Here is a 26,488-nt window from a genome sequence, read left to right on the forward strand (position 1 = left end):
ATTAAGAGAAAAATTAGATGAAACAAATGTGTGAGGTGCATTTAAGTGCTGGTGCAAAATCTTCCACCCAAACTGCAACCTTCAAGAATTACAGAGAAAAAGCAAAGCATGCATTTGTGTATCAACCGACTCAAGAAGTCATGTCTGACTTACTTTGCTGGACATATCACGCTGCATCTGGGTGACAAGTCCAGTTGTAATGCCCTTGTCTTTTTTTACACGTTCCAACTCATTTCTAACATTGTTTAATTCTTTATTTTTCTCTGCTATTTCTTCAGGAAGGAGGACTTTTGTCTCAGTGGATTGCAATAATACAAGCTGTAAAGTTTAAGTGAAAATTTTATGGCACAACTTTACAGGATCTTGAAGAGGAAACAAAAGAGAAGGTTTTATCACAGAAGGAAATATTTTTAGATATAATTACATACTTTTTAAAAATAAATTATTTCAATGTATGATGAGCACAAACATTTACAAGACAATGTTGTTATATAAACTAAACTTCACAAATTTTTCATTTAAACATTTAAAATGGGACAAAAAAAATTGCTGGCAAACAAACAAATACAATCTGTTATATTTATTCAAATTTCTTTGTAAGATATTATATTTTATGTTTAAATATTCCTTTGAAATCAAAATAGTCTTCAACTTCATCAACATAAATTTGCAAAAGCAAAGCAGAAATGGCACCCACAAAACCTCTACCCTTAAACCATACATTGCAAAATCTGTACCAAATTTAAACAAATGTGTCTGTGCTAAGTCAGGAACTTGTAGCTAACTGTTAGTCACCCTATTCCATTTTTAATTTACTTTATTTACCTAAACTTGACTAAATAATTCCTTTTGAATGGCTCGAAGGAAATGGAGTGGTGATGTAAGTTATAGACAGTCATATTTTATGGAAGGTCACTCAATTTTGAAGACAAAATGCTTTAGATCATCATTCTTTTACAATGATCTTTAGCTAGTGATTGTATAATTGGCATGGCATTCAATCCTTATGGTTTATAAATTTGTGTTTTCCTATATTGCCTTTAATACTGCCAAATTTGTAGGTAAATATTTTTTCCAATTTTTGAAGACCTGTTCCAAATGAAACATAACTTTATTTGTCTCAACAAGTTACATCTAGCATGAACAAAAACAAACATTCACAACATTTATATTTGACCCATGACTTATAAAAAGTAGTTTTCAATTCTCTGCATTGTTTTAACAAATTATTTCAATTATCAAAACCTCTTTATAATTGTTTTATACCCTTCCAACTAAAATCAAAGATGTATAAATTCATGTGTTAATTGAAAACTATCTTTCTCACTAAGGGAGATAACTGCAATATTTTGTCACACATCAAAAGGCTTAAAGCTACAAAGATAGCTGTTTTTCTCCATTAAAATGTCAGGTACATTAGTAAGCCTACATCATGGGTCAAATCATGTACAACAGTTATAATTAGCAGACATTCACACTAGTGTTAAGTGTAGACACAAACAATTATATATTTTAAAAAATTATCTAAAGAAAGAATTCTGGATTTGAAGCTAAGAAGTTTTTTATTTTATTTTTGGCAAAACACACACTTCCTGGTACATAAAAAAAAGAATAATTAAAGTTGCTAAACACTTTCCCTCCAAAAAATAGTTTGAACTTCTATATTTCCTGTTGAATCCAAAATTTTTGAATTTTAACATTTTAATTATGGTGCTAAACAGCAATTTCAGATAGTAAACATTTTATTTTAGCCTGAAGCAGACTATATGGTAAAAAATCCTAAATAATGTAAGGCTAGCAAAAATACAAAGATAATATCCATTTGGTATATCATATTTCTGAATCTAATTTTAGCCCAAACCTAATTTAACCATGAATTTAATTTCTCCTAACTAGCTAAACCAGTATTAACCTATCAATTATTACTATCTATCAAATTAATGGATGGACATTTTAGTGAATAAATTGTGATTAACTTAGAATTACCTCCTCAAGTTCCTATAAAATTAAACAGAACAAGGCTAGCTTAAGTTTGACAATATGGTAAATTTAATTCTCAAATGCATTAAAGTGAACAAATACTGATCAATGGAATGATGATTTAATAAGAACACTTTGCATTTTCAAATGCCTGTCTTAAACATTTTTTTTTTGCTACAAATTATTTGCGTCAATGTTTTTTGTTCTTCATTTTTTTCCTAATAATTTGGACAGCTCACTTTTACAATCATTACAAATACATGTACATGAAAATTACTAAAAAAAAAACAAATCAACAAAAATTTGTCAAAGATAATTTCAATACCTGTTCCCTTAAAGCTGCAATTTCCTCCTTTTTGGCAGTGACTTCATTTTCTAAATGAACTATTCTCTGTGTGAAGTCAGGGTCACTTCCCATTATCAAAGGCTGTTGATATATCCTCTGTTGAGCCTCTGAGAGCTGAGACTGTAATAATTGAATTTGTTGGTCTTTTTTATAAGCTTCCATATCCATAGCACGTAGACGGGATACTTCTTCTTGAAGCTGCATTATCCTTTGTTCCTGCAATTATATGTTCAAACTTGAAAAATGTGAGAATATTTCATGAATTTATTATCCTGTTTCCCCAGTTTTTAAGAAGGTCCATTTCCTGCTACATCGAATACCCAATAATAAACTTAGATCAGAACCAAAAAGAATGTGGAATATGCCAGTACCTACTGAAAACAAGGTGATTCCAATATAAATTGCTGCTTTCTTTTGTATACATGCATAATGGAATTTATGCTGTATGAAGATTACTAAAAAATGTATCTGTATGACGAAGATCAACTTATTTGCCTTCTTCCTTTGATCTTTTTTTTCTGTAATATTTGAAGAACATTTAAAGGATGAACCTTCAGTTTATATTCATAAACTGTTGACAGAGATATGTCTACCTTTTGAAATTTTGCTAGTAAATTGCAAATGTTGAAATTAAAATGGCAATATTTAAATATGTAAACTGTGCAAAATATTCAAAGTCAATGACCCATGACTGATGGTGCAGGGTCATATAAACTCCATGGAAATGAGAAATAGCAATTCTAATACAACTGCATACCAAATACCATTGACATACCACTAGTTAATCTCATAAACTGACCTAATCACAAACTAATAGATGTGAACTAAGCTAAGTCAATAAGACGCTGACTATGAAAAAAAGGGGGTGGGGGGCAGTAAATCTCCATGAAAATACAACTGCATACCAAATATCATATACCTATCACTAGTGGTTCTGTAACACAATTGTGTTCCATACGTTAATCATCAGGAAGTAACTAAATACAGCAAATCCGAAACGATTACATGTAACCTTTAGACACTTAATAACAATCTGTACGAATATTATAGACATATACCCTGCAGCCAATAAATGACCATGTCTACTGTGAAATAACATGTATCCGTCAGGGGTTAATTGCATAGTTTGACAATTAACCTCAGACTAGTATTATTCAACATCCAGACTACTACGCAACCTGCCAACAGTTATGGGCCATAGTTTAAAGATGATTAATGGCCCACTGAACTATATAAGATCCAGCTTTGGACTCGAACGGATATAGATTCGTACAGATAGATTCCGACAGGAGATTCCGCCAAGGTCTCCCCCCCTTGTGGGTAGGCTGGAATTAATTAACTAACCATCCGAATTACTCAGTCAGGACCGAACAGTTATACCACTATACGATCACGTGTCCGTGTGACGATATGAACATTCGAACAATTCAACTTTAAAGACAGTTGTGAACATTTAAAAAGGATATACTTAGAATGTTAAGGGATAATGAAGATATTTTTGCAACTTCAGACAAAGATTTGGGGTGCACTGATACAGTGCAAATGACTATTGATACCGGGGATCATCCACCTATCAGATTAAAACCCTATAGGGCCCCTCTCAATCAGAGAAAAATAATAGATAAGGCTATTGAGGAATTATTAGAGGCTAATATTATTAGGAAATCTAGGTCGGCTTGGGCTGCGCCTATTATTATCGTTTCTAAAAAGGATAAAACATCAAGGATGTGCGTGGACTATCGCAGCCTGAACGCAGCCAGTAAAATTTATTCCTTTCCGTTGCCCCTGATTGATGACTTGCTTGCTTCAGTAGGTAAAGCCAAAGTAATGACATCACTTGATTTAAAGTCAGGATATTATCAGGTAAAGGTCAAAGAGTCGGATAAGGAAAAGACTGCTTTTGTATGTCACAAGGGATTATTTGAGTTCAATGTATTGCCATTTGGTCTCGCCTCAGGGCCCAGTTTATTTAGTGAATTAGTTACAGAGGTACTACAAGGGTTAGAACATTTTTCAACTGCTTACATAGATGACATTTTGATATTTTCCGAAACAGTGGAAGAACATTTAGGCCACATACAACAAGTTTTTGATAGATTAAGACAACACAAACTAAAATTAAAATTGAAAAAATGTAATTTTTTGCAAGATGAAACTAATTACTTAGGCTTTATAATAAGTAAAGATGGACTAAAACCGGATCCTGAAAAGGTTAAGGCCATTCAAGGCATGAAAGCTCCCTCGAATGTCAGGGAAGTTAGAGGATTAATAGGTTGTTTGAGTTATTATCGCAGATTTGTACCTTCATTTTCAAAAATTGCGGAGCCTATAGTTGCCTTAACTAGGAAAAACAAGGTTTTTGATTGGACCAACACTTGTCAATTTGCTTTTGAAAAATTAAGGGGTGAATTAGTGAAAGTTCCCTTATTGGCATATCCAGATTTGAATAAACCATATGTGCTTTACACGGACGCTAGTGATAATTGTGTAGGCGCTTGTTTAACGCAATTACAAGCCAGCCCAATAGAGGGTGAAAATGAAGTTGAAAGACCAATTTACTTCCTATCTCATAAATTGAGTGATACGCAAACACGTTGGTCAACCATTGAAAAAGAAGCCTTTGCGATTCATTATGCCTTACAAAAATTGAATCATTATTTGTATAATGCTGAATTTGTGATAAAAACAGATCACAAACCTTTGAAATACATTCTGGAATCACCAATGCAAAATAAGAAAATTCAACTGTGGGCATTGAACATAACGGGTTATAACTGTACTATTCAGTATATTCCAGGGCCCCAAAACGTGTGTGCAGATTTTATGTCTAGATTACCTTCAGATGAAAAACGAAACGAAAATCCAGATCCGTATCCGGATATTAGTGACAATACTTACGAAATTAATGTGATTAATTCAAATAGATTTCATTTTTCTGATTATGCAAATAATGATAAATTAGTTGAAGATATTCCAGAAAAAGAAAATTTTCAGTTTGAAGAATTTGATATGTCAATCGAACAAATGAAAGACAAAACATTACGTGAGTTAAAGGAACAACTTGTAAGCGATAAGGTACCCGAGGCAGTGCAAAACAAGTACATCATAATAGATGACATACTTTATTACATTTCAAATGTAGATAATGATCCTATTATAAGGTTGTACATACCTTCTCATATAAAACAAGCAGTTGTAGAACAATATCATGATAAGAATGGGCACATGGGCATTGACAAAACATTTGATTCCATTCGTCAAAAATATTTTTGGCCAAACATGTTTAAGGAATTGTATAATTATGTCACTACTTGTGTACCTTGTCAATCACGCAATTTACAAAAGGTTAGAGCGCCAATTCAGGAAACAAAAATTCCGCCTTATCCTTTTTGTCATGTAGGGGTAGATTTGAGTGGACCGTATCCAACTACCATGTCAGGTAACAGGTACATTATAGGATTTATCGATTTATACTCAGGGTGGCCAGAAGCTTTTAGTGTCGCAACAAAAAGCACTGACAATGTTGCACATCTTTTGATTGAAGAAATTACTTCAAGGCATTCTGGGATTCAAATTCTAACAAGTGATAATGGAGGGGAAAACTGTTCTAAGGCTATGGAGGAAGTTTGTAAGGAACTTAATATAAAGCATATTAAAACTTCATTCTATCACCCTCAGGGTAATGCTAAAATAGAAAGATTTCATAGAACATTACATGATGTTTTGTCAAAATTAATAGAAGATCATTCCACAACTTGGGATTTATACTTGAACCAAGCTTTAGCAGCAATTAGATTCAATATCAATGAGTCCACCCAACTTTCACCTTTTTATGCATTATATAACAGGGATCCAGTTTTACCTTTAGATAACATTTTACAGCCTAGGAGAAAATACAATGGGGAAGAATATCATAAAATTGCCTTGCAACAACAACATAAATCATTTATGTTGGTTCATAAAACCATGAAAAAATCTAAGCAGAAACAAGCTAAGTACGCAAACAAACATAGCAAAGATATAAGGTTTGAGGTAGGAAACCCAGTTTTTTATAAAAATCATAGAAGGGCAAGCAAACTTTCAAAAAAATGGACTCCGTACTATAGGATTATAGAACAAACTTCACCTGTTAGTTTTATTTTAAAAAATCAGTTAGATGGGACAACCACAAAGGCTCATGCTGAACAAATTCGTTTGGCTAAGTTAGATTGGGAAATTCCTAACAACAATCAAGGTAGGACATTACGTAAAGCTGCATATGTAGTTCCCATTGAGTCACAATCAGAAGACTCCTCTGATGATGAAAGCATAGATTCAGACACTCCGTTAAATCAAATTGCAAAAAGATATAAAAAAGAAAGGGAAAATTCTGATGAAGAAGATGATATACCATTAATGGAGTTATCTAAAAAATTAAGGGGGAAGAAAATTTTCTCAGAACAAAATAATGTCAATAATAGTGAAATAGAAAGTGATGATCAAATCATAAAAGAAGAAGTAGAAAATTCGTCTACTAATTCTGAAGTTTCTGACATTGATGATAAAATGTCCAGCAGTCACTCTTCGCCTGTTGAATCTGAAATTTCCGACATGGAAGATAACATGTCTGTAAACCGGGTTAAAATAAAAAATAATCGGAAACCAACTGATAATGGGGCTAACGAAACAAAATTGGTAACCAAGGAACATGTACAAAATTTAGTAAGGGCTTTAATAGGTATTATGTAGGTATCAATTGGTTTTATAGGTCGTAAGAAGGATGCAAATCATTTAAAAATTTCTAAAACGTATAAGCTATGTAATAAAACTAGTATTTATTCTCATTTTACAGAATGGCAGACAATGAAGAAAGCTTTGCCCAGCTAGAATCCCTCTATTTGTGGAAACTATTACCTGATAATTTATGGTGGGACATATATGTACAATTTAAGATCAATTATTTCCGGGAAATACTAGATAGAAAGAGAAGGGAACCTCTATTTAAGGAATTCCACGCTATACAGAAGCTTATTAACCTGTCGGATCCAATTATAATTGACAATTATTGTGGTTTACCCACAAAATTCGCAGAAATAATTGGACGCCGGAAACAATTTGCCGAAATACATAACTTATCCTATCAGGAGCATCTTAGGAAGTGGACGGTGGAGAACTTCAAAGCCATTGGATGGTTAAAACGATCCAATCGCTTTGGGGTTTACCACCAAGAAGAGATTCTAAACAAGGCAAGGAAAATGCACCGGATACGCATTTTCGATCTGATAATTAAATTTGAGACTGTGAAGGAAAACAACCAAACATTTTATTCAGGACTATCATATGAATTCCAAAATTGATAAAGGCCAGATAAATAAAATATATTATGATAATTTATATATGTATCATTATTTTTAGGGAGAACCAGTGATGAAGTGGTGGTGGTTCTCACTTGTTCTTTTTGGCTTAACCAGCCAATTCATTGTCAAGGAAAATGTCATGTTTCAAAAAATTAAGGAAATATCAACCACAAGGTCAAATTGGCTCATTACTTTTGTCGTAGACTTGGATCCTTTTGAATTATTTCTTAATAAAATAGAACAAGACTTGGGCAAGGCTTTTCTCGCTACACAAAAAGTTCACACAATTTCTATGTTTTACACCCCAGAAAAAAAACACATTTTGGCTACTATCTTAAGTCTACAAAGGGAGGTTGAAGGATTAAATCGGACTAAAGATTATTTACAATCACAATTCAATGATTACCAATCTTTATATTACGACGAAACGGCAAAGTTTAAAACTAAACGTAGCTTATTTCCTATTATAGGCAAAGCATTAAGTTTTTTATTTGGTACTGTATCAGACAGCGACCTGTCAAAAATTCGAAGAAATATCAAAACTTTGGCACAAAATCAAGATGCAATTCGTCATATTGTTCAAGATGGGTTAACTATCTTAAACACTACACAAACACATGTTTCTGAAAATAGACACAAGGTTAATGAGTTGATTGAAAGTGTTCAAGATCTTGGAAATAGACTTCAAACTTTTGCTACGGATTTAGAAAAACAAATTGAAGTTATGGGAAGTTATTTACAAGCTTATTTGCATATGGACATGATAATAGGTGAAATAAAGGACCTTATGAATATAGCCGGGGATTATTTAAACCATTTGCAATTACAACTAAACATGTTGTCCTTAGGACACATGTCACCCAGTCTTATATCACCCGGTAATTTACGAGTATTATTGACTGACATAAAACGACGACTACCGGCGACATTAAAGATACCTGGTGACGAAGTTAAAGATATTTGGAATTTTTATAAATTTTTGACCTGTAGTACAGTTTTGGACGAAAACAAAATAATCATTATCATTACGTTACCATTACTAGATATAAGAGACACTTATGAAATTTATAAGATTCACAACTTGCCTGTTCCTACTACGATAACTGATAAACAATCTGACTCGAGCAACATGGTTGCTCAGTATGAATTAGAAGCAGAAGTTATTGCTGCAAACCAAGAAAAAACTAAATATATGCTGCTAAATACCAATGAAATTGACAAGTGTTCCAATCCTTTAGTTAATTTTTGTGAAATTAAAAGTCCAGTTTATCCAGTTAATTTAAGTAAATTATGTATCATAGCCTTATTTGCCAATAAAGAAAATTGGAAAACAAGATGTACAGTGAAAGTACGACCAAACACAATTTTGCCTATGGCAACTTATTTGACCGATAGTATGTGGGCAGTTACAACCATTAATGAATTTAGAATCACTATTAGATGTGATGACAATACAAACATGTTGACGGATCAGATAATTAATCCTCCTACCACTATAATTAATTTAAAGCGAACTTGTACCGCTACGAGTGATCATTTGACCTTATTACCTACTTATCAAATGGAAAGTACATTTTTAACAGAAAAAACGTTCGAAAGATTCTTAAATACCTTTCAAGTACTGAATACAAGTTTATGGGAACCCTTTCATGCTGCTTTGCCAAATTTTACAAAGCTTGAACTACCAAGAGAACTAAAGGCGATTAAACAAATTCCTATGAACGCTTTGATTGAAAAACTTAGAAATTTAAGGGGAATTGAAAACGATTTTGAATTTCCAAATTGGGGAGTAGGTTTATCCCTGGGTTTGGGTGCGATATTCATTGGAATAGCTATATTTTTGTACTGTAAGTTTTTTAGAAACAAATCTTGGTTAGCCAAAAAGAAAGGTGTGAGTTCGGGTTCTAATGCCACGAACGATGGGTACCAAATGGTGACAACGCAAATGGTTGGGACAGAAGTACCTGATTCCAGAGAGAAGATTCCCTCTGCACCATTACTCAAAGACGATGCAAGACCGAAGACCGATGCGACCAGTCTCTTGAGAAAGATGTACCCAGAGCTAGATACGTCGACTACTTCGTAAAAGGACTGGATTGTAAACCATACAACGTAGACGACCGAATCCACTAGCAGAAGACGAACCGTGTAAATAATTTTAAAAGTGACCCTATGAACTGTGTAAATAGAATTGTATAAACATTTGCGTTCCTACCCAGTATTGAGGAACAACTTACTATGATGGTGATGGAAATAAAACATGAACTATGTATACCGAAATATGGAACTTATGATTCGAATGAACTATGTGTAAATATATCCAGCTATTAGACTTGATGAATGTGATGAACTTATTATATCATGATATTGGACTCGTAGAACTTTATAAACTTTAGATATGTGGTGATGGTTACCGGAAACCTTACAATAAACTATTAGAATAACCTACAGGAAGAAAAATACCGTATTTTATTGAACTTTCGTTCTATTTTGGAGGGAAGGCATTATGTAACACAATTGTGTTCCATACGATAATCATCAGGAAGTAACTACATACAGCAAAACCGAGACGATTACATGTAACCTTTAGACACTTAATAACAATCTGTACGAATATTATTGACATATACCCTGCAGCCACTAAATGACCATGTCTACTGTGAAATAACATGTATCCGTCAGGGGTTAATTGCATAGTTTGACAATTAACCACAGACTAGTATTACTCCACAACCAGACTACTACGTAACCGGCCTACAGCTATGGACCGTTTGTATGGACCACTAGACTATATAAGATCTCTCATTTTGGACTTCAAGACACAATTCGATCACACCAGAATTCGTCAGATCTCGGCCAGTGTCTCAGTGAAAAACATTTATTTGAACTTTTAATCGCTCTTTGAATACTTGTAAATTAAGCAATAAATTCTAATTGACAAGTATTAGTTAACTTAATTGACTTCGCAACAGTTCCTCACGAACTGAAATAATCTCAAACCAATTTGACAAAGTAGCAAAGTAAAACAAAAATAAGAATTCTAAATGTTCACATTATAATTAATGAGGGAATTTTTCTAATCATTTTACCTTTTCTTGAAGACGTAAAGTTTCTGTTGAAGTTGTTTGCTGTCTTGCATTACCAACCCAACCACAACTTGATGTTGCTGAAAATGTAAAAGGTAAACAATAATTTCATTTCCAATAAAAAAAAATTTTACATGTAATTTATAATTAAAATTTTGCAGATTCATTTTTCTAAAAGTAATTTGGTCTTTCTTATTCTAGATAAATATTGGCCTAAAATCTTATTTTAAATTCAAATTATATGGTCATTTATGGATCAAAATTAAGGAAAAAAAATATCATTTAACCCTATTTAGGTCAGTTTCTATATTATATCTGCAGACTGGTTTTATAACATCACACAACCTCTTTCCCATATTCATAAGTTGATTTTTTCCATCTCTACTGGTTATTATGGCCCAAAAAAATACCAACTTATTGGTACATACAGTGTTATAGATTTTCATTTTGACATATATTTGCTTGGATTGTACATTATATATGTTGACAATATATATAATGAAATAGTGTTAAAAAATATTAAGTAAAAAGGGGTGGGTGGTGGGGGTTGAAGAATTTCTATTTATTTTTAATTCCAATTCATTTTTTTTTTTTTGCTTTTTTAATTTACAGGTTGATTGCATTGTTGAGTTGCCATATCATTTTTCTTTATCCCTCATTTCCTTTTAAAACTAGAGGCTCTCAAGAGCCTGTGTCGCTCACCTGATTCTACTTTGGTTTTGGAAATCATGTAAAAACAGATTAAAATCATAACAGATACCCTAATAATGAGTGAGGCAAAATTTGGTTTAATATTGGTCCTGTAATTTAATAAAAAATCCTGGTGGCCATCTTGAACAGTAAATCGGCAACAAAGTAGCAACACGTAATCAGCACCTCATAAGAAACATTTATGCCATGTTTTGGTTTCATTCCATTCAGTGCACCTCTAGAAGAAGCATTTAAAATTGAGAATGGAAATGGGGAATGTGTCAAAGAGACAACAACCCGACCATAGAACAGACAACAGCAGAAGGTCAAAAGGAAGTCCCCCCATTGGCGGCCATCATGGATGAAGGATCAGCTTCAAAGTAACAACACTTGGTTAGCACCTCATAAGGAACATTCATGCCATGTTTGGTTTCAATCCATTCAGTATGTGGTTCTCTAAAAGAAGACATTTGTATGTATTGTCCATAGGGTCCTTTGTTAAACATTGTCCCCATCTGGCAGCCATCATGGATGAAGGATCAGCTTCAAAGTAACAACACTTGGTCAGCACCTCAAAAGGAACATGCATGCCATGTTTGGTTTCATTCCATTCAATGGTTCTCTAAAAGAAAACATTTGTACGTATTTCTCATAGGGTCCTATGTTAAACTAAGTCCTCCACTGGCGGCCATCTTAGATTATGGATCGGCTTCATAGTAACAACACTTGGTCAGCACCTCATAAGGAACATTCATGCCATGTTTGGTTTCATTGCATTCAGTGGTTCTCTAAAAGAAGACATTTGTATGTATTTCCCATAGGGCCCCATGGTAAACTAAGTCCCCCGCTGGCTGCCATCTTGGATGATGGATCAGCTTCAAAGTAACAGCACTTGGTCAGCACCTCATAAGGAACATTCATGCCATGTTTGGTTTCATTCCATTCAGTGGTTCTCTAAAAGAAGACATTTGTATGTATCTTCATAGGGTCCCATGTTAAACTAAGTCCCCTGCAGGCGGCCATCTTGGATTATGGATCGGCTTCAAAGTAACAACACTCGGTCAGCACCTCATAAGAAACATTCATGCCATGTTTGGTTTTATTCCATTCAGTGGTTGTCTAAAAGTAGACATTTGTATGTATTTCCCATAGGGTCCTATGTTAAACTAAGTCCCCCACTGGCAGCCATCTTGGATTATGGATCGGCTTTAAAGTAACAACACTTGGTCAGCACCTCATAAGAAACATTCATGCCATGTTTGGTTTTATTCCATTCAGTGGTTCTCTAAAAGAAGACATTTGTATGTATTTCCCATAGGGTCCTATGTTAAACTAAGTCCCCCGCTGGCGGCCATCTTTGATGATGGATCCGCTACACAGTAACAACACTTGGTCAGCACCTCATAAGGAACATTCATGCCATGTTTGGTTTCACTCCATTCAGTGGTTCTCTAGAAGAAGTTCAAAATGTAAAAAGTTAACGCCGACGCCGGACGCCAAGTGATGAGAAAAGCTCACTTGGCCCTTCGGGCCAGGTGAGCTAAAAATGTATTCATATTTAAAATATTACTGAGACAACAAATAATTTAAAAGGACATGTTTACAGATCCAAACATATTATGAATAGTCAATTACGTAACTTACTGATTTTATCTAGGCAGTGAAGAATAAGAATATATAGTGACATAAAAGATAATTACCATTTCTTTCACATAATAGTGAAGTTTACTATTAGAGGGAATGTTATTTCATCCTAACAAAAAAGCAAAATGCTTCAACAAAGAAAAAGAAAAGAAATATGTGTTCCATTGTAATGAATATTACAACATTATATAGTATGCGCTACAAACAGTTACCATGTTTTACAGTCAGTGAATAATGTCTATGAAACAGGTTACTCTTGGAAAAACAATAAGGGAACTTTTTAGATTGTCCCCATCTGTCTTATGTTTTTTTCAGGCAAATGTTAATCGAATTTGTGTAAATTCTACTAAATATTTCTAATAATTCCATCAAATAACATTAAATCTATGATTGATTGTCCTGCATGCATACTGTATGAATTATCTTGATTTGACCTATTCTGTCAATATTAAGATAGTAATATCCATTTTCTTAGAAAGTACAGTGCACCTTCAAGAAACAACAACAACAAAATATTATTGGAACCATATGAACTCTATAGTTCTATTAAATTTTTAGATGTGGTTTTGTTTTTGTGTCCTAGGATTGATGTCTCATTGATGTGAACCTAAATCCTTCTATTCATATTCAATATATTGTCAGGCACAATATTTTACTTACGTCGTTGTACAACAGGAGATGCCACTGGTGTTCCACCAATTGTCTGAAACTTTTCAAATGCATTAGTTGTTCCCCTTCTTGTTGCTCCAGCACTGAGAGGGCGACTCCTGAGAGTAGGTGGTCGTGGTGCAGGGCCCTGATTGACAGGTGTCCAAACTGTTGATGGAATAGTAAATGTTGAAACTCCAGTTTGAAGATATGGAAGGGGGTTGGACTGAGGTACTTCTACTCCAGTGTAACCTACAGCATCTGAGAGGAGAGTCAAGGGTTGTGTCCATGCTGGTCTTTGCTGAACAGGTGGGTAACTTATCTAAAAATAAAAAAAAGAAAATATATCTTGGTATTGCCTGCATCTGTGTTTGATCTGATTGTTTTCCTTGTGACTTGTCTCGTAATGAGATATGAAACAATAATAGATTGCACCATTGGTAACACTAATGATATCATAAAATATATTTTTACCTAAGAAAAGCAAATTTATTTAAGTAAAACACTTGGAGACAGTGGTCTTTGTCCAAAGAAAAGAAGTTAAAGAAATCTAAAAAAGCACTACTCTGCCCAGTCATAAAGTATGAAATATAACAGTAGCATGAGATATGCAACCATCCACCTATTCCGAATATTTCAATTTTAGCCAATTCAGCTTGTTTCAATCACATTTAATTTCAAGGCTTACAAACAGGGAAACATAGAATTAAAAATCAAAACAAAATTTAATCAGATTGGCAACCTTCTTTGGAAAAGAGAATCTTTTGACAAAACAACGTTTGCAGTATTGTGCACTCATAATAAATTCAATATGTAAAATTTAAATCTTAATAAAGGAAAGACTCATAACTCAAGTAATGAAAAGAGACCAAATATTTGCATAACCATGCTGCATGTATAAAGAGGAACCTACAGCATTAAGAGGAATTTAGATTGATGCCATGTTTATACAAGGTTATTTTCTATTTACCTTCGTCCGTGTATTTTAAAATCATGTTTGACAGGTGAATTTATTCCTCAATATCAGGGGAAAAATGCATGTTATAACTTATTCAATATGCTTTCCATAATTCAATTTCCTTCTTCAAACTTTTTAACATTGTAAATGTGTGTCCATCACATTTGGAGTGGGGTATAAGTAAACATAGTTTTATTTCACCAATTAACTAATATAACTATATATAGTAATATACAGAATACAAATTCTGAATTACATTAAAAGAAGACCATGTATATGTGTTTTAAGTTTAATCTCATCAATTCATACAGGTACATAACCAGTATTAAAGGTTAAGGGTGTAGGTAATCAAAGAGGGGTTTGGGGACTGATTAAAGTACCCAGTTGATCAGGACATATTGTTTCCATAAATTTGCTTAATTAAGGGGGATTAGGTGCCAATGATCCCCTTAAATCTGCCCCTAACATGTTTCAAAGAACTTCCTAGTTACCAAACTATATTGGATTGTAACATATGCAAAGGTCACATCTGAATTCAATAAAGAATTTTCATTCACTGTTGATTTCCTTAGACTTAAAAATGATGTCAACTGGCATCCAATAGTTTATACACTTTGACAAAAGAATAACAAAGAGGAAATCCATTAGAAATAGGTTTCTTTTTAAGCAGTTCTACTGTATCAGTAAACTGGTACAAATCATTCAAGGCAACCAAGTAAACCTTAATATATGATGGGATAGTCAATATGTTGAAACTGCATTTTATTAATTGTCAATAAACTCATCATAAATACAAATGGTGGTCTTTTGAGTAAGAATGAACGCACGAGAAAAAACAACCATCTATTAAGCAGACAGGATCTTCTATACTTGCATCGAGTCTGTGCAGATTATCCAATAAACCTGACTTTTTCATCAAAGCAAATTTTGTAACTATGCAACAATTTCACAGAATTTTTACAAGTTAAATCCAATGGAATCAAAATTAGAAAGCTATATATTTTTCAGGCCTGACAGATTCGATAGTAATCATATTTACTGAGGTAAACACTTTCCTAACAACAAACAGAACTGATTTTACCAATAACTCGATTGAAAGCAATTCTAATACAATTAAGTAATTACGTAACTCAGCGTGAACCTTACTTTGACAATTGACTGCAATTAAGATGTTATAAAACAATTAATTAAATTAATAAAATGAAAAGAAGAAAATCCATTTAAACTCTCTAATCAAATGTATAAACATTGTTCCAACATAGTGACTATTGATTTTGACAGTAGTAGGTGTATGAAACTTGTACAAAAACCTTTTAAAGTTTAAACAGAATTGCTTTGTCGTGTTGACTCGACAGTTTCTATGTACAAATGTCTATATTGTTGTTCTTTCTTATTCCAAATTTAATAGATTATCAACATTGTTTTAAATGCCTTCAGCTTATCATTCTAAAGTATAAAATAGATTGAAAGATATTTCTCATTCCAATATAACTAGGGGGCATATTATCTAATAGTCATTGTGAATACAAAATACATGCATTGCTATGCACAACTGTAAAATCTTCTAATGACCTTCTCACGTTTTATCACGGAAAAATCTTTATCTTTGTATTTATAGTCATTTATAACTTTAAGTGAACTATTTAATTTTTTTTTCATACTGTTTATCTTTCTTGTGGACATGAGTCTTCACACTGCAAACTTTTATTATTTCTTAATAAAAAAAATCAGTAGAAAATACAATTTGAACTGAAATTTAAAAGAAAATTGGAACAAGTGTAAAGTTATTTTCAATAGAGATTTCTGATTTTTGTAATGCTTCAAAAAGCTGCAAAGCAAATAACTTTTCATGACACCATTTATCATAACTCTAGTCATAAAAAAACATATCTTGTCATTCATATCAACCAGAAACAATACAATTGACCATTCATTCAATAGAATTTGAGCAAAGTTAGAAATTACTCAATTAGTCAGGTATATGCATATTTTCTAGTAATTAGAGTCCAAAATTGACAAAGAACTAAATCTATATAGATATAGGAAGATGTGGTATGAGTGCCAATGAGACAACTCTATGCATACATACCACATCTTCTTTTTATATTTATAAGCAATCTTGGATTAATGTCAAGTTCATAAAGGGGAACTAGATTGACCAGGGCACTTTTCTTTGATATTTCTATATGTAACTGGTTATTATTTTAATTCAGTTAGGAATGTTTCAACAACCTGAATATACAGAAGGAAAATTTTCTGCATTAAGTCTAAGTCTAAATAGTCTAAAGTCAACATTACCTTACTATTATAATAAGTCATTTTATCACAGAATTTTAATCCAACTCAATTTATAATCCTTCACTTCGAATTACTTTACTTTAAAATTTATTTTCCATCTATCACAAGAATGTGTTCTTTTATTTTACTCCATAATACAGCATGAATTCTTTTTATCATATCCAAACAGTACCAAAACAGAAAGCAAATGCACTAAAAACAATGTGCATCTTTGTTTTACTTTTTCGTATTTGTTCAAAGTTGGTTGCCAAGAATTTTTTTCTATCACAAAAGTCAATTGTTTAAAGTAAACTAAACACCAGAGTAACAATGACTTGGCTTATCAGTGACAAGTATAATTGACCAAATTTTCTAATTATTGACAGACAATATTTACACACAGTATCACAATATAACAAAAATGTTATAATTAAACATGCTCAAAATATTTTAAGTCCTTCATATATGTCTCAGAACATATGTGTTAGTCAATCAAAATCCTCCCCTCGTAGATATGTGACAACAAGTCTAAGACTCGTCGTTTGAAGATATCATCAAAATTTGCTATAATTAACAACCTGTGAATCAATATATAGATGATCGCACATCGCGGATCAATCATTCTACCGATCAATGGGGTACGAATTATGGAATCTTTTGACAAGGGATTTAAAGTTTTAACAAGGTAAGTATATATGTAAACCGATAAATGTAAACCTAAAATACATAAAAAGTCCCAATTAAAATCGGTTCTAAAAAGAAAAGGATATAAATGTAATGGTAAAGAAAATAGTTCAATTACAGTGTAAACTGTTAAATTTTTAAGGACAATGGTTAAAGCTTGAAAAAGTTAAGTTTTAACACCTGAAGTACAGGTATGGGTAAATTGGACAACTAAACATAATTATGAAGATATTATATTCAAACATGTTTTTTAGCAATGACATGCTGAAGTGAATTTTTAGTAAGTAAAAAAAATGTAATTATGACGCATGATATAATATATTTTCATTTTTTAGAAAAATTATTTTTAAAGGCAAAATTACTCTTAGTCTTATCTTCAAATTAGAAACATTGATTAAACCAGCAATGTACTTGTACTTAAACTGCAGACAATAATTTATGTGATAATTGTCAGAAAAAGATTGCATTTCAAAATTAATGTCTAGCAGAAGTCAATTTTAACCCAATTTACTTCAGAGATCCAGTATTTAACCGACCTTAATAGTAACCAAGATAAATATTAATGCATGTCTATATTAAGCTTTAAAAGGAAAGGCATATCTAATTGAGAGTTAAGCTTATTACGCCATTAATTCAGACTATTTAAGCATCTTTATGGCAGTCAGCTAAGTCAGATCATGGATGATTTCATCAATTATTCACAGTATCTTCAGTCAAAATCTGCCTATCTCTGCCATTAAATAAATGGATAAATAGCTCTCAATTATTGTTTAAAGTTTCCTCACATGCCAGTTAACCATAAATGTTGATCTTAGATGAATTGAAGATTAAGTTCATTGTTAGGTGTTGGATAAAAGAAGTTTTGTTAACTCTCTATAAACACAGATTTTCATTATCTTTTACAATTTGTCAAGTTTTGACATGGTAATCTATATAACATGTATATCAAAATTTAAAAATAAAACATATGGAAATATTCCCACAGTTCATACAGTAATGGTTAAAATAAATAAACTGTTAACACAGATATATGTCTCGCCTATCAGCATAAAATTCAGAAAAAGGCAATCTAATGGACAGCAACATTGCTTATCAATTCAGTCACTGGACCATGATCTAGTGGGCAGAACCTGAAAATGGTCAACAAACTGAGATGTACAGACAGTGATGTAACTTTATAGAAAATATTGTTGTTTATTGTAAATAGTTCCTATCAATATAACTAAAGCAGAAAAACATACATTGAAAATTTCTAATTAATTCAAAGTCACTGGGCCATAACAAAGAGGGACAGGGCCTCGAAATAGTCATCAAACTGATATGAACTGATAGTAATACAACTTCATACAAAATATCATTTATCTATCACAAGTAGATCCTATCAAACTAACTAAAGCAAAATACTTAACATTGAAAATTGTTAATTAATTCAAAGTCACTGGACCATGTCCAGACTCCTAGGAGTAGGGCCTAAAAATAGTCATCAAACTGATATGTACTGATAGTAATGCAACTTCATACAAAATATCATTGATCTATCACAAGTAAATCCTATCAAACTAACTTAAGCAGAAAACTTAACATTGAAAATTGCTTATTTATTCAAAGTCAATGGACCATGTCCTTGAGGGCAGGGCCTCAAAATCGTCATCAAACTGATATGTACTGATAGTAATTATCAATGATCTATCACAAGTAGTTCCTATCAAAGTAACATCAGCAGAAAACTTAACAATTGTTGAAGCCGGAGCCGGAAAAGCAATCCCTATGTCTCACTTTCCGCAACTTTCCTCTGACAAAAAGAGGCTCATTAAATCTGTAGTCTGGCAATCAAATAATCACAATGGTTGGCAATGGTAAATTATTAATAAACAGACATTCTTCTCTTACCTAATTTGAAACTAATTTTATAAATCACTAAATGTCTTAATTTATGTTGTTGTAATTAAATAATGTATAGAATTTTAGGATGCATTTAGAGTATCTTGAAATATCAGCATGGTAATTATGTAATACACAAAATTCTGTAGTGGTGTCTTTCTTCATAATAAGGTCAATATATTTTGATAGAATTTGTACTACAAGAGTGCACACACTGAAATGTCTCGCCGTCTTTACTAACCATTGATATTATGTTGATAGTCCTAAATATAAAGCTTTATTACAACTGTCACATAATGCGTAACATTAACCAAGAAAACTAAACATTGACCAATGAACCATGAAAATGAGGTCAAGGTCAGATGAACCATGCCAGGCAGACATGTACAGTTAACAATTCTTCCATATAACAAATATAGTTGACCTATTGCTTATAGTTTAAGAAAAACAGACCAAAACACAAAAACTTAACACTGAGCAATGAACCGTGAAAATGAGGTCAAGGTCATATAAAACCTGTGTAACTGACATATAGATCATAAAATATTTCCATACACCAAATATAGTTGACCTATGGCATATAGTATTAGAAAAAAAGACCATAACTCAAAAACTTAACTTTGACCACTGAACCATGAAAACGAGGTCAAGGTCAGATGACACCTCGCAGCTAGACATGTACACCTTACAATCATTCCATACACCAAATATAGTAGACCTATTGCATACAGTATAAGAAAAACAGACAAAAACACAAAAACTTAACTATAACCACTGAACCATGAAAATGAGGTCAAGGTCAGATGACACCTGCCAGTTGGACATGTACACCTTACAGTCCTTCCATACACCAAATATACTAGACCTATTGCTTATAGTATCTGAGATATGGACTTGACCAACAAAACTTAACCTTGTTCACTGATCCATGATATGAGGTCGAGGTGAAGTGAAAACTGTCTGACAGGCATGAGGACCTTGCAAGGTACGCACATACCAAATATAGTTATCCTACTACTTATAATAAGAGAGAATTTAACATTACAAAAAATGTTAACTTTTTTTCAAGTAGTCACTGAACCATGAAAATGAGGTCAAGGACATTGGACATGTGACTGACGGAAACTTCGTAACATGAGGCATCCATATACAAAGTATGAAGCAACCAGGTCTTCCACTTTCTAAAATATAAAGCTTTTAAGAAGTTAGCTAACGCCGCCGCCGGATCACTATCCCTATGTCGAGCTTTCTGCGACAAAAGTCGCAGGCTCGACAAAAACCATGTAAACATGAACAAATATATTGAAAAAATAAAAGAACTTAAAATTATTTCATTCATATCTTTCCAAAATGTATAAGAAACCAGATTTTCTTGGATAGAATATTTTCACTGACATACATTGAAGACTAGAATATTGTTTTGTATAAATTAAGCCATTAGTTTTCTTGTTTGAATTGTTTCACAATTTTCGAGTTGGGGCCAATTATAGACAACTATACAGTATGGGTTTTTCTCATTGTTGAAGGCCATACAGTGGCCTATAATTGCTTATATCCACTTGATTTGAACACTTGTGGATAGTTGTCTCATTTGCATTTATACCAGGTCTCCGTATTAGCTAAAAATTTGTCATTTTTTTACTCATCACTTATTCATAGATTTTCTAATGTGAATACCAGAATTCTAAATCTTTTTTTCAAAGATGTCTTTATATAAGTCAATTGGTTGAATGAAAATTTATAACCATGTAATATATTTCAATGCTTTTTTAAAGATTTAAATGATGAAAAGAAATAAATGGTAACGCATATGTTCAATACACCATACTTCAAAAGTTTCATTCTTTATTTATTTACAATATATCTTCAATGTTGTGCCGGTAGTTTGAACAAGTAAATATAACCACCTAACAACTACTGCAGGGTTTGTAATTTTCTGTTTAATCAGTTCATCACACAATATTAGGTCCGAGTACACAGTTATCGTCCTTTGATTTTCGTTGTCCACGAATAAAGTCCCTAGTGTGGACAGTGTGTTGCTTGCCAATTTTTTTAGTACCCCTTCCAAATGTATTCCTTCATGTTTTATGCCTCAAATAGCAAGTAGGGGGATGAAATTACACTGTAAAAAAATTTGGGTCATGAATTGTAAAGTAAAGTAGTGATTTGGTCCAGCTGAAAAAGGTTAAAAATTAGCACTTCGGAAGCTGTCAAAAGATTTCAAGACCCCCTTAACATAGAATTGTCCATATTTTGAGTTAGAGCCGATGAAGTTTTCTATAATTTTGATATAATTTGTCCCAAAAGTAGTACAACACACTGTAAAAATATTATTGAGAAAGCGCAGGTGGGATTTTTTTAATTTTCATTTATTGTCTAAAAGAAATGCACTACGAAATAACTGTGTACTCGGACCTAAGAGGCGAAATCAGTAAATATAGAATCTGTACTTTGGCAACTTCCCTGAATGATTTAATGGTGTCAATTTGTCAGATAGCATGAAACTAAAGGATTTAAACTTTTATTTGATAGAAATTCTGCAAAAATTACCCATTTTGGCATTATATGGTCAAAATAAGCATTTCAAAGCTTTTTCAATTTTGATGCATAAGTGGCATTCTGACTTTCTATGTGACAGGTTTTCCTGTGTCAATATTTGTGTTTCTATGCTTTAACCCAGTTGTATTACTCATTTGTGAACTCTGAATCTACAGAAAATAAGATTATCTCAGACAATATGTGCAAAATGTGTTGTATAAATGACCCTCGTGTAACGGCCTGTTTGGATCAAGTTAAATGTGAGGACCTAGGTACATAAAAGTTGAAGTCCATAATAAAGATTTCACTAAATTTGTATTAAAAGCACTTCACAATGTCTTTTGTACCTGTTTCATTTCACAAAGTATCTTTCTTTTCTTATGTTAAATAGCAAGTGATTCAAATATAAGCCTGCTGAGGCTAAAATTGCATGCAAGTTTTTCACTAAAAAGTGAAAAATCTTTGTATCAGACCATACTGTCTGCAAAAAAAGTTGAATGCAAGAGTCCTTTTATGCTCAGATTTATTGTATCATGTAACCTGAGTATAGAAATTATAAAAAAGACACAAATTTTTATTTCCTATAGCTTCAGTATGCATTTTTAAATGTAAATATGTGCTACGGCCTAAATTGACCCTAAATTATTTTCAGTCTTACTTGGCTTAAGACCCTTTTATACTAATATGGTATGCTATTTGTAATTTTTCTTTCCATTTAAAGTACATTTAATACATATTTAAGGATTATTTATAACCAAAAAACTCCACAAATTTAAAATTGCTGGAAAATAATACATCTTCATGTAAGGCCCCCCTTCATTGGAAAACCTCCATTTTTTGGCACAGGCTCATATAAATTTGACTTTTAAATAATTGTGATAAGTCTGATAAATCAAATGAGTATTCTATTGCTTTAAATACATAATATGTCATATATTAAGGCCTTTAAAATGTAATTTTTTGCAATATTTTGATTTTTAAAGCCCCAAATGTTGATAGTTGAAATTTTTCAATTTAAACGTCAAAATTTAACATGTGAAGTTGAATATAGAATTTATCATATTGTCTATAATATATATCCTATTGCCATGAAACTTTGTCAGCAGTCTCATAATTTATTAAGCTTCAGTCATACCAAGTTTTATTAAGATTGGTCAAATTTTTCTATCCTATTAGGTCCGAGTACACAGTTATCGTCCTTTGATTTTCGTTGTCCACGAATAAAGTCCCTAGTGTGGACAGTGTGTTGCTTGCCAATTTTTTTAGTACCCCTTCCAAATGTATTCCTTCATGTTTTATGCCTCAAATAGCAAGTAGGGGGATGAAATTACACTGTAAAAAAATTTGGGTCATGAATTGTAAAGTAAAAAAGTGATTTGGTCCAGCTGAAAAAGGTTAAAAATTAGCACTTCGGAAGCTGTCAAAAGATTTCAAGACCCCCTTAACATAGAATTGTCCATATTTTGAGTTAGAGCCGATGAAGTTTTCTATAATTTTGATATAATTTGTCCCAAAAGTAGTACAACACACTGTAAAAATATTATTGAGAAAGCGCAGGTGGGATTTTTTTAATTTTCATTTATTGTCTAAAAGAAATGCACTACGAAATAACTGTGTACTCGGACCAATAACAATCACAAGTACTTTAAATAAAAAGGGAGACAACCCAAGTTATAAATGATTTATTTGAATCTTTTAAAATAAGAATTCAACTAGAGTCTGCACTTTTCACACAAACAAAAAATTAAAACTTGTATCACTGATCAAAATGAAAGTTTTAAAGGCAAAGTTAAAGCTAACCTTTTGCTATATATAATAATTTATTAAATTTTTGAATGTTATTAAGGTTGAGATTCCTCTGAAGTTCCTCTCCAAGTTTGATATCAATCTATCAATATAAAATTTCAATCCTACCCTAAAACAGTTCAAATTGTCTAGTTCTCTACCATATTAAATTATGCTTCATAGAAGCAGTGCTATTTTATTTCTTATTCACATCAAAATCAATTTCAAGTGTGGAAAGGGAAGAGCACCATCTCATTCTTAATAAGAGATAAGGAGATGTGGTATGATTGCCTATGAGACAACTATCCAGGCCCTGTCATGACAAAATATTAAACAATTCAAATGAGAAAACCAACATCTTGATTTATATACAAATCAATATTAAATAAAAACAAATATGACAGACGGTAACCAACAGCATCTACTTAGTTACAGTCTCCTGACTAATAAAACAGGTACATGCAGAATTTGGCTACATGAATTAATCATTATAGAGGGTGCTTAACCCTCCCCCTAACATGGGACAGTGGTGTAACAGCACAACATAAGAACAATCTGTAAATTTTATTACTAAATTATAAAATGTTTGACCGCCTTTTTCCATTGAGTTTACATATGGATGTAACTTTATAGCCAATGGCTACTTTATATGAACGTTGGGGTCAACAGATATGATTTTAAACAGATTTTACAATAGAAGGACTCATTCATTTTTAAATATTTATGTAACTTATAATGATTGTTACAGGAATATGACTGCAATCATGGTTGACAAATGGGAATTAAATCAATGCAATATAATGCTTTTAAAGAATTCTTGTCAATCTTACATCATAAGCACTATCTTAGCAGAGGATATTGTTTTGAAAACTGTGACCTATTGGGACTTGCACAATTTGTTTCCCTTTAATATTTGAAGGTTCTGTTTGTAGGAACAGCAGCTAAGTTTGAGATGAACTTTTGTCAGCAGGAACAAAGTCTTGAAGTAGACCACATAAATGATTTTAAGAAAAAAAAATAAAACACTGACACAACATAGGTGTAAAAAATTTGGTATGCATAACAATTTTTTTTTAAACAAGGCATTGTATCATGGTATAAAGTGAAACTAATTGTGCAAGTATGTTACAGTTTTCATAACAATATCCTCTGCAAATATAATACTTATAATAAATGTAAGATTGACAACGATTTTTCTATTATGCATTATTTCAGTCTGAGGTTAACTATAAGAGATTTTGTATTTGCTAAATGCATTTTAAATGCACAATAACTTTATAATAACGGCTCTTATCCTATTGACAGAAAAATAGTTTGTAATTAAATCATGTTCCTTTGAACCCAAGACAAGGAAACAAGTCTATCTTTTAAGTTGTTAATTGACAATATTCTATACATTTTCTTACATGCCATTACTTTTTTGAGTTCAATTTAAATTAATATTTGAAACAGAAAACCTTTTTTTTTCGGACAAATTGATTAACAGATATACAGGTTAACCAGTCTCTTGTTTGGATTTGTATTGTCACTATCATGGCAAGTAATTGTGAAGTTTCAGCCATTTTCAGGAGAAACATTTGTGGCCATGCGATATGTATATGACCCATGCTATGTACAAGCTAGAGTAACAAGCTAAACCATATTTTAATTTTATATTACAATGCTAACTTAAATATTATGAGTCAAATTGGCAAGAGATATCAACCTACCAAGACTTTTATGTCAGAGTTGGTAAATACTTTGTTCTTACTTTATAATGCATTGTGAGGAAATGTGGCAGACACACGGACATTGAGCAGGATGGACAAAAACATCATAACCTTTGTACGATTGAAGTATATACAGAGCAATTTGCAATTAAGACATAACAAGAATGTGTCCAAAGTACACGGATGCCCCACTTGCACTATCATTTTCTATGTTCAGCGGACCGTGAAATTGGGGTCAAAACTCTAATTTGGCATTGAAGGTAGAAAGATAATATCATAGGGAACATATGTACTAAGTTTCAAGTTGATTGGACTTCAACTTCATCAAAAAACTACCTTGACCAAAAACATTATTAAACCAAAATATTTAACCTGAAGCGGGACAGACGGACAAACGAATGGACGCACAGACCGAAAAACATAATTCCCATAGGTGGGGCATAAAAATTTCAAATTGCTTTTTGAGAAACGCTATGTACATAGGCAGTACCTAGAAAATATCCTGGTAACATTCAATATATGAAATTTCCCACAGGAACAGAAAACAAAAACCTCAAAACGTTTCACTTTTGATTGTAATCCACATTTGTAAATGTTCATGAAAACAATGCACAGACCTGAGGTCTTTAATGTGAGAAAAAAACCAGGAAAACACTTTATACTGGGTAAATACTTAGAAAAAATATAAGAGAGAGATACGACCCAAAGTTCCTCAATATTTCTAACATGCAAAATCCACAAAGAACTAGTGTATGAAGTTATGAACATACAATATCATATGTACAATGTATTTCTGAAGTCCAAATTTTGTGAGCTTAAATCCCTAACAGCAATGCAGTGATATATTTATGGAGATTATTTATAGAGTAGTGTGGTGTGAATATATCATCTTATGCTTTTTTTTGTGGAATAATCCCCTCCACGAC

At 32.3% G+C, this 26,488-nt stretch overlaps 1 protein-coding gene across 3 annotated transcripts in view; it reads right to left on the reverse strand.

Moving 5' to 3' along the window:
* The window catches only part of LOC127719696 (forkhead-associated domain-containing protein 1-like), a 50,918-nt gene that overhangs the window by 19,474 nt on the left and 4,956 nt on the right, over positions 1-26,488 (reverse strand). For 2 of the 3 annotated variants that reach the window (XM_052225930.1, XM_052225929.1), the window contains 4 exons: positions 13,743-14,052; positions 10,752-10,828; positions 2,306-2,542; positions 154-318 (listed from right to left, as the gene is read on the reverse strand). In XM_052225930.1, coding sequence (XP_052081890.1) covers positions 154-318; positions 2,306-2,542; positions 10,752-10,828; positions 13,743-14,052 — 789 coding nt within the window. Of the gene's footprint in view, positions 1-153; positions 319-2,305; positions 2,543-10,751; positions 10,829-13,742; positions 14,053-16,986; positions 17,220-26,488 lie in introns of those variants that run through there. The other variant, XM_052225931.1, reaches the window with a different exon arrangement.

The sequence above is a fragment of the Mytilus californianus genome, unplaced genomic scaffold (genome assembly GCF_021869535.1).
Source record: "Mytilus californianus isolate M0D057914Y unplaced genomic scaffold, xbMytCali1.0.p SCAF_11, whole genome shotgun sequence".
Taxonomy (NCBI): domain Eukaryota; kingdom Metazoa; phylum Mollusca; class Bivalvia; order Mytilida; family Mytilidae; genus Mytilus; species Mytilus californianus.